Source organism: Corticium candelabrum, chromosome 4, assembly GCF_963422355.1.
Source record: "Corticium candelabrum chromosome 4, ooCorCand1.1, whole genome shotgun sequence".
Taxonomy (NCBI): Eukaryota; Metazoa; Porifera; class Homoscleromorpha; order Homosclerophorida; family Plakinidae; genus Corticium; species Corticium candelabrum.
This window is the reverse complement of record NC_085088.1, coordinates 7,137,578-7,153,948: the sequence shown is the minus strand read 5'-3', so window position 1 is coordinate 7,153,948 and position 16,371 is coordinate 7,137,578. Positions and strand designations below refer to the sequence as shown.

Below are 16,371 nucleotides of genomic sequence, written 5' to 3'. Positions count from 1 at the left end.
ATTCAAGGGCAGCATTCTTTTAAGGCAGCATTCTTCGAGGAAATACGGTATAGTTAAGGAATTGATGAGCAGAGATGGCTGTAGTTAATTACTGCTACTGGAATAAACGGTTCCAGTATAGAAACAACTACATAAGCTTGCTAGCTACAGCTGTTTTACTTATCAATCCATTGTTCAAAGTAGGTCCGCTTCAGATTTCAAGTGGTGGGCGCTACAGTGGTGACTTTGAAGTTATCTGACTCCTGGTGTAATGGAAGAGTAGGACAGGACCAAGCGGGTGTCATACAGGAAGTTACTAATTGTGTGATGTCATACTAAAGAAAAACCCACGAGGACGTCCACTTCAGGAGATACGTTTTTCCTACATATTCTCCTATTTGGGAGTGGACTTTAGTAAGTACTAGTAATACGTGAACCTCAGTTGAGCGTCGCTTCAAATGAAAGTTACAAAGCAATCAATACAGTAGAACCTCACTAATCCGAACAGCTCTGTACCACTGTCAGCACAAACGAGTTCGGATTTGTGAATTGTTCGGATTAACAAACAACGCTGTTTCTAGGTCTTCGAAAGAACAAGACTTCATAGTTGTTGATCGTTTTGCGCCCAATTCAGTGATCTTTTTCTTGAACTGGCGTAGCTTGGGCTCTTTTTTCTTCAAATCAGAAATAGTGCCACGTCCTACGCCATAGCGCTCGCACAGAACCAAATAGGACACAAGTCGGCAGGTCGTCCAGTAGAAAATCTTATCTTCTATTGTCAATGTTTTGTGACGACGCTTAGGCTTCATGGTGTTGTGTTGACTACTGTCTGTTCCGAAAATCATCAATATCTCCGCTGTTTTTTGGACTTTTGCGATGATCTCAGTATCGTTAGAAACCGCTAGGTCTGGCATTTCTGTTTATCAAATTATCTAAGCCTTTCCTTCAAACAAAACTGCAGGAAAATACTTTTGCATATCAAAGACAAATAGGTGGAGCAATGGCTATTATCCAATTATCTCGTAAGACCAACGGCTCAGTAACTGAAACCATTTAAGATAAATAGTGTAACATGGTCCAACTGGAGCAGCTCTTAGTGCTCTAATGAGCACACCTGGTGGGACCTCTACGTCATTACTCACTTCTGAGTTCACACTTACGGGAACAGACAGTAGTCGACATTGATTCTCTCTATTACGTGCCAGTAATGACCCGGATCTGCTTGCTTCGGAATTCCGAACCTGATCTGGACCCGCAAGGCAGGGCACCAAGACCATTTGGATTAGCGAGGGTTTGGATTAGCGAGGTCCGGATTAGCAAGGTTCTACTGAACTAGTACGTAGCTTCTATCTGCAATAGAGCTGAATCGAAATTGATTAAAACGTTTGCTATCATCTAGACAGCAGATTCATGATCATCTAATAGAGATCTGTTAGTTACTGTAGAGATGTTCTACCTATTCCTACCCACAATGGTACATACAGTTATTCCTATGCATGCATGACTCGTTACTTCTAGCTTAAAAACTGCTTTTCTAGTACTGCAGATTTGATATGTAATCTTAGCAATGAAGTTCCGTACGTAATACCTTCATTAGGCTTCACATTTGTGCGTACTACCGTAGACTGATCAAAATTGGCGTCTTCCAATTTTCTCCAATGCTATAGCAATGTAAGTATGAGAACCACTCATAATGGTATCCTTGCCATAAGCTTACGCTTTAAACAGCATCCTGCACACCTTGTAATGCTAACTTTGTTTGCATGCCATATTTTCTGTTTAAGTTTATTTAATTAACGTGACTCTGTATTGCTTTCAGTGTTGTTCCCACAGCAACATCTGCTGTTTTAATGCATGTTAAAGAGAAATAGGTTATAAACCATTGTATAACATTTATACCATGGTCACGTGGTGTGCAACCAGTCATGAGCGCATATTGAAATGGTGTATATGCCGTATTGCACAACAAGTGTGCAATAAGTTACTTCTAGTTAGCTAATATCACAGTCTCACTTATATTTTATACATGTCACGTGACAATGGTACATGTAAAATTACTTATCGTATGACTAGCGTGCTTTAGGACTGTTACCAGCAGTCAGAGCGGGGTTACAGCCCTTGGCTTTGCCTTGAGTGATAACCCCGCCCCTTTGCTGGTAAAAGCCATTTAGCACGCTAATCATACGATAACCTATACATGCTATACTACAGACTATACAGTACACCATCATCACAGACATGCACTGTGACCTTGAGATGTCTAAATAGAAGTGTGTAAAATTCACTGTGACTGCACCTTCAAGTTCTGGCTCTTCACCAAGACCTCCCATTGCTATTGTATTTACATTCCACATGCCTTTTGTAAAGCCTTGCTTTTTGATTTTCAACTGTTCAACTTTTTTCTGTCTCTCCCTTCAAGCAAACATTATACTTGACCGACCATCTTACTCTTGATATTGAAAAAATGCTGTTGTTTCATCACCTTGCTTTTGATTTTCGCTGTTCTTCTTCTGCCTTCCTCTGCTCTGCAATTTCCTCATCTTCTGAGTCATCACCTTCTGATTCATATAGATGAAATATGTGATGAAGGTAGTCAGACTCCTAATTGCAAATATCAGTCACCCAACAAAAAGCTTCAAAAGAAGTAATGACTGATCCAACTTTTCGTGCCACAAATTTTAGAAAATCGTCTGTGTTAATTGTTGATTTCCACCATAACCTCCAATATTCATATTGACGTGATATTCGTAGCATTTCTGATGGTACCAAAAGTAATGAATGTGTTTTCTAAAGAAACAAACAGCTGCAAAAGAGACTCATCCAAGACAACAACAAAAGCAACCATGTACTCTGATGGAAGAGGGCCATTATACTGATTGCTAGAAACACAAATGCATAATAATTAATAAGGTCCACCATCAACATGCATTCTATAAATAATATACAACTACAATAAATACAACTTACTTTAAATCAATATATGTCTCAGAGTCATTTTACATGAAACTTATTGAATAGAAAATCCACTCTGTTTAATTAGACTGTTTGTGTCACCTCATATGGGCAATTGATTCAACATCAAATAGCAAGGAAAGATAGACTAAGACTGACATCTCACATCTATCAGAATGAACATGCACAGTGTGCAATAGACTTGCAGAAGCTGTTCTCATGTATTCAACAATGCCAGGAGATTTCAAACGTCATCATCTACAATCTCCAAGCTAACCTAGACATTCACACGTAAGCAAAATTTCTCTCAAAAGTAAAGCTGCCTCATAAAGTCAAGATCCAACCACTAAAGCAAGTCAATAATGCATATCCTATTCCTTGTCTAATACCGTAAACATGCAGTGAGAATAATGTCCATTGCAATAACTAGGTTAAGGTGGGTTGCTGCTTGATTACATCAAGACACTTTATAGTAATGTTATGTACATGTTTTGACACTCTTGACAATAAATAGCCAACACCAATGAATTAATCATTTAACCGGGGGTGCTCTGTGATATAACAACATGATCCAACTAAACAGAGTGAGCTGCCTTACAGTTGTGGAGAAACATAAGCCCAATCAAGAAGCATACAGTCAAACACTATTCGAAACAAGAAAGTAACTTCAAATGTGCACACTAATACATAGCCACCTTGTCACAGATCATTGAAGGACGATAAGTAGCTAGGTGTACACACACAGCGGAATTAAGGGACACACTGAAGAAGTGGAAACGGCGGATGACTCACACAACTATACTTTGATGATAAACAAAACAAAAACTAATTTACATGTATTCAATTGTACATGTTACCGGTACGCAGTCATTTTACTTGAGTCATTGTTTGCCCCTCCTATTTCTCCAAATAAGGTAAATATTAATTAATAACCCAAACTACATTGCCGCTAACATAACACCACTCCCCTCCAAGTTGATCCATATAGTCAACGTCATTAAGCGGGCGACTGAGAAAGTCTGCGGCATTGTTATCACATCCTTTGATTGTCTCTATCTGCATCCTGAGGCCTTGGAGAGACAGAGCCCAGCACATTACACGATCATTAATGTACTTTAATTTATTCAGATGTAATGGATGGTAGTCTGTCTGGACCATAAACTCACATCCGTATACGTACAATAGATATTTCCTAACCGCCTATATGGCTAGACATTCCCTTTCAATGAACATTTTCGCTCTGCATCGGTGAGCTTCTTGCTTCCATAGACACAACCGGTAACAATTTTCCGGCATGACATTGAAGTAACACAGCTCCAATACCAACCTCTGATACATCGACGCACAACGTATAAGGCTTGCCATGATTGGGAATATGTAACACGGGTTTGCTTGTCACTGCATGTTTTAGTGCTGTATACACTCTCTTGTGATTCTCCCAACTTGATCTTGTTGGGTTGTCGCTGTTTAGTAAGATCGGTAAGAGGTACAGCCACCATACTGAAGTTGGGAATGAAGTCTATAAAACCGACAAGAACTATGAAGGCTTGAAGCTCCTTCTTAGTTGTTGGTCGTGGTGTGTTGCGTACTTTACAAATGTTCTCTTCCTATCTTTGCAGGTATGGTGGCCAATGAAATCCAAAGTCTCAGCTCTGATCAAGCACTTTGACAGTCTCACTGTCAAGCCTGCCCCTTCAATCCGCTCCAATAACTCACGAAGAAGTTACATGGTCCTGCCTCGTCAATGCATGAACAATGATGTTGTCCACATATGAGTCTCCCGTACCTATCCCTTGACTAACTTGTGGCAAGGGGCAATGGGAAAGCCAAGTTTTTGCAGTTTGAAGCGTGGTATCCTAGTTTTCTTCAAGTTCCAGTTGGTAAAACTCCTACATCTCTGATCAAGGGGAACTTAGAAACCACTAAGACTCAGCAGCAATTATGTAGTATTCCGCAGCCAGCTCCTCCTCCTCCATCTACTTTCAGTGGTAATGCTCACCATGTTCCCATGGGGTAAAAAGGCAAGCCACTGATATGTTTATCAATACAAACACAACAGCGCGTATGGTGCATGCCATAATGCTAAACTTTTAAAGTTCTTGACGTTTGTCATACCTGATGAAGCAATCCACGTTTACATGTGGGCAAATTACCCCCTAAAAGAAATATTATGCAACACTGCTAAGTGATAACATGAAGGATTAGTCTCGCGTAGCAGCTCCCCTTTTGGCCATCCAATAATAGAAAAGTGGGATGGGGTGGCTTACTCAAGACTAAAATGTAGCCGCAATTCCCATAATGTCTTATATAATTGTAAATGTGTTTCCTGTCTGTTTGCGATGGATGCCTAAACCACTGAAATAATCATAAAAATTATTGGGAAGGTCATTCGTCTTGGTCTTGCAAACAGCACGAGCACTGTAATTAGACTAAATTATTATCCGTTAATTTTAAAACAAAATATACGTGTAAGTATCCGGACCGTTATATCCGGGTCTTAGTCAATATTCCATTTGGATTGTGATGTAGCAATAGTTGATTATGATACAAATGGCTCTAACAGTCAGAACAATGACATTTGTCTTCTTGAAAAAATGGACTGTGCATGTACCAAGTTATAACAACAGTAAGTGTTTCTAAATCTTTGGCAAAGCATTTGTCATTCACAGTCTATAAAGGCAAGGTGGTACTGATAATTGCTCCAAACAAACAATCAGTCCACATTACAGATACATATGTACCACAAAACCAGAAATTCGTGCAACCCTAATATTGTGCAAATTTGCCCCAAATGAACCCTTCAAAAACACTATATGGTTTCAATTTGTGAGATATCGAGACAGCTCAAATATCTACTCAAGTATAATAGTAACAGTTTTACATTGACCAAACAATAACCACCATTACAACAACTACAACAAGAAAGCCTCTATGCATAGATGTTTACTGTCTGTTCAACTTTATTCTTGAATCATAGCGTCACGGATTTACAGAAAAATTGAGAGAGAAAATGAAATAAATACGCATGCGCATGTCAATGCGCAGTACAAATTCAATTTGTGCGATAATATTTTGATCAAACGATTTGCACGATTTAACTTATCGGCATGAATTTCTTGTGATACATATCTTGCCAAACTGTAAGCCATAAACAATTGTATGGGATTCCACTGATAATGAGTTCTTGAAACAAAAGTCTCAGTCACAGTTTTGTTATTAAATTAATGTAAAGACAAATCTGAGCCGCACGGGAATACCTACCAACCGCCCTATTCCTGATTTGCTATTGTGCCTATGGTACCTCATAATCCATTCTTGTTGATCCTTGCCAGACCATGGCGGATGCTGTGCATGACGAAGATCTGCATTTATGATACGACGACTACGACGATGGTGTAATGTCACAGAGCTGAACATATCATTGATATTAATCTTGCCCTCAGCAGTAGGCTCAATAATCTCATCCTAAACACATGACCGGCCATTAATTTGGTAAATAATACATGCATGGCAAGTGTGGAGTGTGTGTGTGTGTGTGTGTGTGTGCGCGCGCGCACACGCGTGCATGCATGCATAGGTGTAATGTGTGTAAAAGAGTAACTGACCTTGTCATAAATCAAATGCTCATCTTCTACTGTCTGCATAATTTCCTCATAAACATGTTTAATTTCTTCTCCACGATACAAATTTCTGTCCATTAATTTTACTTCTTCGGGAGAAATCTAACCAAGTAAGCTATGAAGGCAAGCCCATTTACACTGAATGCTGTGTTCATACCTCTCCCAGCAGCTCATTGTAAATTAGACCACAAGGCTTCAGAAGGAGACAAGATTTAGGTATCCTTTCTGAAACCCTGACATCTGACATCCGAACAACATCGACAACATGTTTGTACTGAGTGACAAAATTAAATCATATTGACGACAGTTTATAACAAATTGTGAACAGTCAGTTCTAACCAAATCTGGAATTCGAGTTGTAACTACAGCTGGCTGTACATGTGGCTTATCACTAAATAAAACGCAATAACTAATTGAACATCAGTGCTAAGTAGTCACCCATACTTAGTAGTAGTCTCCTCATTTGATGAAGAGATGTCATTTTTTGTGTCATCCTTTCTATATCATACACAATACCTACATCAAAACAAATAGGCTAAGTAGTCAAACCTACTTTTCCTTGTCTCTTAAAGATACTTCATTAAAGTTTTCCATGCCATCATCTCTAAACAACCCACAATAACCAAATGAAAACAAACAACTAATTAGTCAACCCTACTTTTCTTCATCTGTTTGAGATTCGTCATTGTCATCATCTCTAGACAAGACACACTAACTAATCAAACAAAGATCGTAAGTAGTCAACCCTACTGTTTTTCATACATTTGAGATTTTTCATCATCTTTTCCTCTGTGTCTGGAAGAATCCCGAGACTTCCTGGAGGATATTAAACCACTCCATTGACCAACAGCCTACAAACCACAAATTATACCAAGAGTATAAATATGATATCAAGCAACTATGCAATCTTCATCAAATTTGTTAATGCATTCTTCTCAACCAAGTACTCTGCAAGTGGGAGCAAAAAATTTCAGTATCTTTCTGCCACACAACCAACCAACCAAACAATGCACTTTCAGCAAATAACGAAGACAACACAACTGCTAAGTTTGCTCTTGTTAGAAGTGCTCCTTGTGTTGTTTATGTTTATCACATCTCACCTAAACCCTCAGTTACAGTATATTGCAATGAAAAAATCTGTGTGTTGCACATGATGGTCCACAAATGTTGTGTTTCATATGTTGATCTGGAAGTAGCATTGCTTAGCTGTGACACAGCACACCTCACAGCCTTCAATCGTACATTCAAATGCTGTTGACCATCTGTGCTTTTGGCAAAACAACAGAGTTGCAGTATATATAGCTAATTAAGAATACATGTACATTATTCTGTTTAACATGTTCACCCACAGTCTACGCTGTAGCTAGAATAAGTCTCAAACTCTTCTCCATCAAACATATGATGACATACATTGTATATGTACTAAAAAAGGCTAAATCTTACTTGCAGTAGAATGGGTAGGTCATCGATTCTGGCTGTTTCTACAACTGGAGTAGAACTTTTAACCTGTAAGAAGAATAACTGCTGCATAAACACCTCAAATTTCATATTCACCAAATTAACACAAAGTGCAAAAACCAACCATCGGTTTTTTGCAGGTTAAAGGTGCCTCTATCTTGCGTAACACATCAGTGTCTTGTACATCACCATCCAACAAATGATCCTCTCCTTCGGATTTCTACAGAAAATTAATTAGAAAGATCAAGCTGATAGTAAAGTTAATAGCAAAAAGACACCTTACACTTGCAATGTCCGTGCTAGAGAAACCGTGAAGACTGCCTTCAATAGCTTTCTCTGTACATAACAACAAACTTACTAAAAATGCACACATTTGCAATTGGTAACAGGTAAGTGTTAAGTACCAATTTCATGTTCGTCCTTCATTGCCACCAATAGAGAAGAAGACTCTTCTTTCACTAGCTAGACATGCATGAAAGAGTAAAATAACTAGCTGCACATGTTGATGTATGTAGGAGAACCCAACAGTCACACAATTTGACACACACACACACACACACACACACACACACACACACACACACACACACACACACACACACACACACACACACACACACACACACACACAGGGATATGTAAACGCACACACGCACAAATGCTATAACCATAAACCCAGTCCATCTCGAAAGATAATGGCCTAAACAACGAAAAAGCAAATCTCTACTCAGTTCATCTACTATTACCAGTTTGTAAATGTACAGTGTCCTAAATCGTTCAATTCTTCATACAGCAAGAGATGTCAAATTGCTGCTTCTTGCTAACCCGGCAGTAGAGATCGCCCACACGCACCACAGACAATCTTTCTGCTTCTTTCCATGCTGGTGAACAACTTCTTTTGTCCATGCCAAGCCACCATTCTCACTGTTGGACTATGTGCACATGGCCTCCATGCCCCTCAGCGATAACCGGAAATAGATATAAGATCATAAAAATAAGTACTTCAGCATAGCAAGCGATCGAAGCATTTTACAACATGGGAGTAGCACGACGATTGCTCTTCGCAAAGAAACATGTTACCATACGCTCGCTCCTAAATGCTAGGTGTGGCACTCCTGTTGATCTGAGATGGTTTATCGTACGATGATGGTGTTGCAGATATTGCAGAATAAAGATGGTAAGTGGGAGAGAGTAAAATCCTCCAGAGCCAACATGCTCAGGAGGCTGCCATGGTACAACCAAGCACACTCACCCTCCCCCCTACAAACATTATGTTCCAGGGTTCACCCCAAAATTTTAAAGAGTGAAAATTGATATTAATTACGTGACATCACATGATTGACAATGGGCATTGATTGCTGATCGCAGTGGCTCGTAATGCGAAAAGCTGTTATGCTTGTCTGTGCCATCTTTACACACGCTGGTAGTAAATGTAGCGTACGCAAGACACGTTTGTTGCATTGTCACGCCCATCCAGAAAGGCGGAGTAACGTAATGCTTGTCTGCGACAACTTGCTTTACGCACACAGGTGCTATTTCTAAAGCTAGTGTATGCAAGACACGTTTGCGCTGTTCCTGAATCTAGCGTATGCAAGACATGCTTGTGCATGTGCAAAAAATATTGACACGCCCACCCACAAAGGCAGAGCGGCCCGCTCTGCTGAGAGATCCTGGGGACAACTCTGTCAGTTCATAGTCGATACAGGAAAGCAAATACAACTGTACATTCACCCAGCAGCCATATATTGTAATACCCGTGGAAAGTGTTGTATCTCTTTTTCTAATTCCTCTCTACGCAGTAAACACACATCACCAACTGTTTAAGCAGTACAAGTATTAAATATCATTATCATCACCCTTTGTGCAACTGATGACTTTCAGAACTTCGTTGTTGCTCTTGTTTGTGAGATTCAACTACAATACACCAAGTAACAAACAATACACAGCAAATAGTTGACAAATCAGCCCTATAACCCCACTGTCATTTCCGCCTCCCTGTTACCAACAATACCTTCTGCCTTACCTTCAGCTAGTCTGAAAGAGGTGATGGTTGGCATGCGCTGTGTGAGCTGCACATATTGCAAAACAGAAACACAATCATGATACACATTATCAATACCAAATTACAACATACATCCTTAATTTCGTTAGCAATAGCTCGTCTCCTCTCAACTTCTTCTGACACTGTCTCTTCATGTTTTGCACCAACAGCAACACGCTGGAAAAATAAATGATAACAAGCTGTACAAAATAATCAGATTAGAAACTTTGATAATTATGCAAACATGTCCATAATCATTCCTCAATGTCAACAGACAACATTAACTAAACTTCATGCGCCACTACAAGTTAACTTTAATTTCCAATACATTGTTGGTTTATTAAAATTCATTACCAAGATTTGATTACAATGTCCCCAAGATTCCGTAACACCGTAGTGCCAGAACCAGAACCAACTGGGAGTCTGAGACGGAACTCTGTATTCATGACACATTTGATCACACAAGGTTTTATTCTAATCTGCACAGCTCCTACTGTATATCATCATGATGATAATACTAATTAATTTTAATTAACACTTGCAGGTGCCTCAGTGATTGAATATGTTACCCATGCATTTAGTTACTTCAACTCACATACAATTAATAGTCACAAAAATTTCACTGATTCACTGAAACTTAGTGCTACCAACAGCTGCCTGTTCTTCAGTTTGGACAAGTGTATACAGCTTGGTCAAAGTTGTAGTAGATATTGAAGGACTTGGTTAGATAACTCTTTTTTCTATGTCTTCAAAGGAGCCATGCAGTCCAAGTGTTCTTTGTAGTTTGATGAAAGCTCATTCATCAACATTCTATAAATGTCAACTTTGGACTTGAAACAAGTCTACTATAAATCAAATAACTGCTGGTTAGAACAACAGTGAAAAGAATTTGTGGTGTTGGAAGAAAGTCTCATGCTGACATAACACCAGCTGCTGGTGTTATGTTGTTTGCATTGACGCCTTTCACTGATATGGTAAGAAACACAAAACTTCACTTTATGTCTTCATTGTTGGAGTCTTCTAATTATTAAGTATGTATCGTCGGTTCTTGAATGCTGTATGAAGTCATCATTTTTCAGTTCCATCAGAGAAATAAAATTGCTTTACGGTATTAGATGCAAATACTCAATCTCCACGAACAATTAACAGATCGATTAGCTCAATTTCTGAGGATGATGAAGGCTGTGCAGTTATAGCTACGGAATGTCTGAAAAGACCAATGCATATTTGTCGGGGCGGGAGGGGTTGTCACAGTTCTTGCGTGTTGTTTTTCATTTGCATGCAGTGGTTCAGCATCCTACACTCATCCTAGATGATATTGTAACCAGAAATGATCACACGTGATCATATATTCACCACAGCACAGTGCAGCATCTCTACTCCACACTGTAAGAAACCACTGAATCTTAATTAATTGTAATAACGTAATGTTATGTTGTTAATTCAATTAACTTCAAGATACAATAATTACAACTAAAGCTAGAACTACAACATCTAGTACCATTTACAACAATTATTAGATGATATTGAGACATATCACAACAGATAATACATAAGCATCATGTACGTACAACAGTAGTTGTTCTGCTTTTGCCGATTGTTGAGTCTGATTTCAATAATGTTAAACAACGGCGACAAATTAATGAAACGTTAAGTCTGAAAGGAGTCACTGTCAGATGCAAGACAAATAGAAACATAACAAAAGTGAACTTACTCTCTGTTTGCTTCAACCGCAAGTAGAGCTTTCAATCGAGTTGCATTAGCTGTGCTGTCAAAAACCTTCCGCTGTTGAAGAGCTGTACACAACAGGCAAGTAAGACTATCTCACAAACTGTGGTGGACTTGTGATTTCTGCTTACTCAATGGTTTGGCAATATATGAGTTGAAGAGACTAACAGCAACAGAAAGAAACTCAACAGCCACCATTCTAAGATCATAATGTAAACAAAACCTGCAGTATCGTCAGAGTGTTATGACAAAGCATAGTAACCTGTGTAATTCTCTGTTCTCAGAGAGTGTCTTCATGTCCATAAAATAAACAACAATCACTCCTTACATTGTTCATGTGTAAATGTCTGTCTACTGACCAAGAATGGATAAGCAATCGGTTTCTCTAAATTTTGCCAATAACCAGCTGCCTCTCCAATTATAACGCGAACCTGAGTAAGAGAAATGTGTGAAAGACAAGTTAGTTCAAACTGACATCACAAAACAATCAACTGCAAACTCAATAGTATTGTAGTATAATATGCTATACTGTACATCTCTGCTTTATGTGTGTCTCTGGTTACCCACCAACCAACTCAACTGCATGCTAATCTGTCTGTATATTTGCCTGTCTAAGTGTTTATCCAACAATTGGCAAACCAAACAGCAGTTGTTGGAAGCATTAATTACAGTGTGACATTATTTTCCCAAAGATGAATGACTTCAAAAACTAATAAATAGATGCTGTTGGAGGAATTTCAATCTTCAATCAAAAATTCTTTGTTTAGGGTGACATAAAGTAAAAAATCACAGTCGGTCAGTCAGAATTTTTTATTTTCCAAAATTTTTCCCCAGTCATTCACAACTCACAAGCAATGCACCGCACAATCTAAGTACAATGACATTCATAGACACCAACCAGGAATCCGAGTCCAGTAGTCCTGAGAAGATCAATAACGTCAGCAAACATACATAGTCTTGCGTAGCTAGACCTTCTCCGCCATCATACTTCCGGCGAGAAAGCGTCTGGAGAAATGCCTATGCAATTCTTGTTCTGCGCCCCCAAAAATCGTGGGAGATAAAAACCTCTTTATAGATAAGTAGGTGTCACTCAATCGCATTCCAGTTGTGTAGCGTGTGCTGATACCGTCAATTACAATTGTAATTAATCAATGAAGATGTATAATGCCTGTGAATGGACATCCAAATATAATCAGAGATCTGACGTTCATTCGTTGACCTTGTGGACTTTGAATAGCACGTTGAACACAGTAGCACAATAACAAGACCAAGAAAGCATGAATCTCAAGGCTCTGTGATCAAATTCCCACAGCCATAATGATAGCGCATTCAAACATGCTACAACAAGCAACAACTGAATGAGACTTAAGAGGCCGAACGGAGAAAGAGCGTACATAGGTAAGGAAAGGTACGCCCCATGCCTTGCATCAGACTCACAAGATCACAACAATACATCAAAATTAGCGCCAAGTCAGACATCGATCGGTGAAGAAGCTCAGCTTCACGGACAATTTGGAGCAATTTGGTCACAAAACATCCGTCTTTCCTGCAGCAGGTAAGTAGTTCAAGGTCAACAGTGCTGATGAACAAATCTCTGATTACGGCATCTGTTCGAATTCAAAGGCATGCAACAAATATGACCGTAATCAGCATACACGACATGAGCAAAATGCAATTGAGTGTCACCTGCTTAGACCTCCTGCTAGCTTCAAAAAGATCTTTATCCCCATTCTTGGGAGCGCAAAACAAGAATTGATTAGGCATTTCCCCTGACCCTTTCTTGCCGGAAGTATGAAGGTGGAGAGGGTCTGGCTATGTGAAACTAGACAATCCAGGCTGTACTGCCAGATCCAGATGTAGGTAAACGGGAAATATGGTGCTCCAAAGCCTTCCGCATCAGAACATTGCTTACACTTTCAGCTGGAACTTGCTGACAAGTAAGTTCTCAATGCCGGAGCAGCCTCCAAGGTAAAAATACAGGACGCCTATCAAACTCAAAATATAATCCAACATCGTCATCCGGCAATGCATTATAGCGAGTTTCTGGATCTGATGCTGTCTGCACAAACATCATGCAGACGCTGTTCATGATGAAACAACCGCCATCCAGAACCATGACATGACAGAAATTGCAGGCATGGCAAGTGTGTTTTACTGTGCAATACTAGCCTTGTGCCCTTATGCAATGTGTGTGACAGAAATAAGTGATAGACGCACATGCATGCAGCATGTTCAAAGACATGTGCTGCAAAAATTCAAAAAAATCAAGGCAGCCTCCACGAGACAGTCGGTCAACTCAGGTTACCCAAAACCAAGAATTTTTGGTGTGGCCTAAGCATATTACTGAGTGTTATGATGCTCCTTCGTTCTGCTGCCATCCTATCCTAATATCAGATTACAAACCATTTCTGCTACTAAATATCCAACTCAATGTCAGATCTAATTCCTAATTTAACTTGCAGCGCGGCATATTTTTATGTACTCTTAAATTAGTTAAGGTTTAGCAAGCTCATGCACACATTCATGTCTATTATCCACGCCTTAGTCTATAAGCCGTACAGACATTGCACAATAAGGAAATCGAAATAGCGCTGTCAACACGTTACATGTCTTCTACACCTAACTAGCATTACACTACAATTAGAATACGTCAATGTTTGAGATCAAGTCACGACATACTAGTCGTGTAGTACTACTCAAACATGACACATAGGGTACCTATCTGCATTATACTTCCAAATGGCCGCCTTGCTACCCAGACAGATGTGCCAACTGTTTGGTAAGTACACTGCACAGTCGGACATGACCATGATTTGGTTGGACGACAATTGCCCGCTGACAGACCATTATACCCCACACTAAAATAATCTATCTAAAGTAACTGTTATTTAGCGTGACACAAAAATCTGTCACATTAACCAAATTGTCTGTCACCATGGCATAATTCTTAACACAAGAGCAGGGAAACATGGATTAGACTGTTCAGGCATAAAGCCTTCTCATAAAAGTCAACGGTTTCTGATTGGCTGTCCATGCATTCATTGTCTGTGGTTGTACAACTAAACACCAAACAGGATACTGCACAGTGAACAAATTTGACTGGACCAGAACATAACATACACACATAGATCGTGACCCAAGTGCGTAGCCACATATCCTCAAACTTCCAGACCAGAGAGCATGTGCAGCACGCAAACTCTAGTCTGGACAAGAACGGTACTAAAATGATTTCGAAAATAGCCTTCTAAGTCAATCTGCCTCTTAGAACCAGAACGTCAGTTGTAAATTCTGATTGGTTAGCAGTAATTGGTTATGCTAACTGCACTAATGCTGATTACGTGCATGTCAAATCCTTATGGGTGCTAAGTGCATGCCAGAGGCACTAAGTGCACACCAGAGTCATGAATCGAGACTCTGGTGCACACACGTCTTAGTTTAGTTTCAGCTCCAGTTCTTTGAGCTTGTGGTGACAGGGCATGCACAGCAGTGTTGCTACACCATCACCTTTGGCAACTGGTCGAACGGTAGTCTCGCTAGTCGAGTGGTTAGACTACCTAGCATTCTGCCGCAGAATGAAAGAGTCGTCAATTCACGCTGTCCACCAAGATATCGCCGCAAACACGGCAGGCCTCTCTTCTTTGTTTGTGAATCTCATGACATTTATAAATAATATGTTTGTGTAATGCAAAAGTGCGGTATCTTTCCATCTCATTATTAAACCAGGTAAAACAATCCTAGGCTGTTAGACTACCATTTAGCATCGCTTTTTGATAACTACTTCCAAAATCATTTTAGTACCGTTTTGGTCCAGACTAGAGTTTGCGCGCTTTGCACACTCTCTGGTCTGGAAGTTCGAGGCTAATAGCCACAATACTTTGCATCATCACAGGACTTTTACAAAGTGCCATAAATTCACGAATTAGTTTTTAGCTAATCTAGACAACATTCATCTATCACGTGACAAAAGTTTAGGGAAAATCACAGACTGATTGCCTAATTGAATCATAGTTAAACATATGATATGATATGATATGCTGATATGATACGATATATTTCTGTCGCACCTAAATATGTTCAGTAAAACAGTAAATAAGCATAATGTAATCGTGTGTAGGTATCTTGTTTTTATATTACCGGTATGCTAGATGTATGGGCTACTGGAGTACACAATTAACATACAAACGCCTGTTGATCTTCTACTGTTAATCCTGAGATTCCCTTCTGTGGTTGCATTCGAGGCAACAGAATTTTCAACGCATCATCTAGAGTCCTTGGCGGTCTCACAACAGCCTCCTACGACACGAAACTTTGCAGCCACCGTACATGTATGTCCACTGGTCTACATCAATAAAGTAAATTTCTAAAGCGATTACTTACGTTGACCGGAGACAACGGTCGTCGGTCTTCTTTTTCGGATTCTTCAAAATCGTCTGAAGTTCCAGCAACCAAGGTAGGTAATACAATTATCATGTCAATCTTCAATGGAACTAACCTACGATTGACGGCATCATATTTGCGAAGAACGAAACGAGCGAGATGCTCTACAATGTAGAAGATGTGAGGTGTCACCGTAGCAACATTGACACACAAGCC

At 39.6% G+C, this 16,371-nt stretch overlaps 1 protein-coding gene across 1 annotated transcript; it reads right to left on the bottom strand.

Annotated features, from left to right (window-relative positions):
• Nucleotides 1-1,974: 1,974 nt before the first annotated feature.
• Nucleotides 1,975-16,356, bottom strand: LOC134178423 (uncharacterized). Its single transcript, XM_062645302.1, has 28 exons — nucleotides 16,271-16,356; nucleotides 16,156-16,208; nucleotides 15,958-16,071; nucleotides 12,138-12,209; nucleotides 12,041-12,069; nucleotides 11,910-11,977; nucleotides 11,765-11,846; nucleotides 11,622-11,706; nucleotides 10,144-10,227; nucleotides 10,033-10,078; nucleotides 9,866-9,923; nucleotides 9,764-9,800; nucleotides 8,414-8,471; nucleotides 8,293-8,345; nucleotides 8,134-8,229; nucleotides 7,995-8,057; nucleotides 7,314-7,402; nucleotides 7,210-7,248; nucleotides 7,105-7,155; nucleotides 6,996-7,049; nucleotides 6,891-6,942; nucleotides 6,709-6,825; nucleotides 6,537-6,653; nucleotides 6,233-6,396; nucleotides 2,822-2,858; nucleotides 2,641-2,766; nucleotides 2,462-2,580; nucleotides 1,975-2,391 (listed from the first exon to the last, which is right to left on the bottom strand). The coding sequence occupies exons 1-28, from the start codon at nucleotides 16,287-16,289 to the stop codon at nucleotides 2,049-2,051; spliced, it is 2,325 nt and encodes a 774-aa protein (XP_062501286.1). The 5' UTR covers nucleotides 16,290-16,356; the 3' UTR covers nucleotides 1,975-2,048.
• Nucleotides 16,357-16,371: the final 15 nt, after the last annotated feature.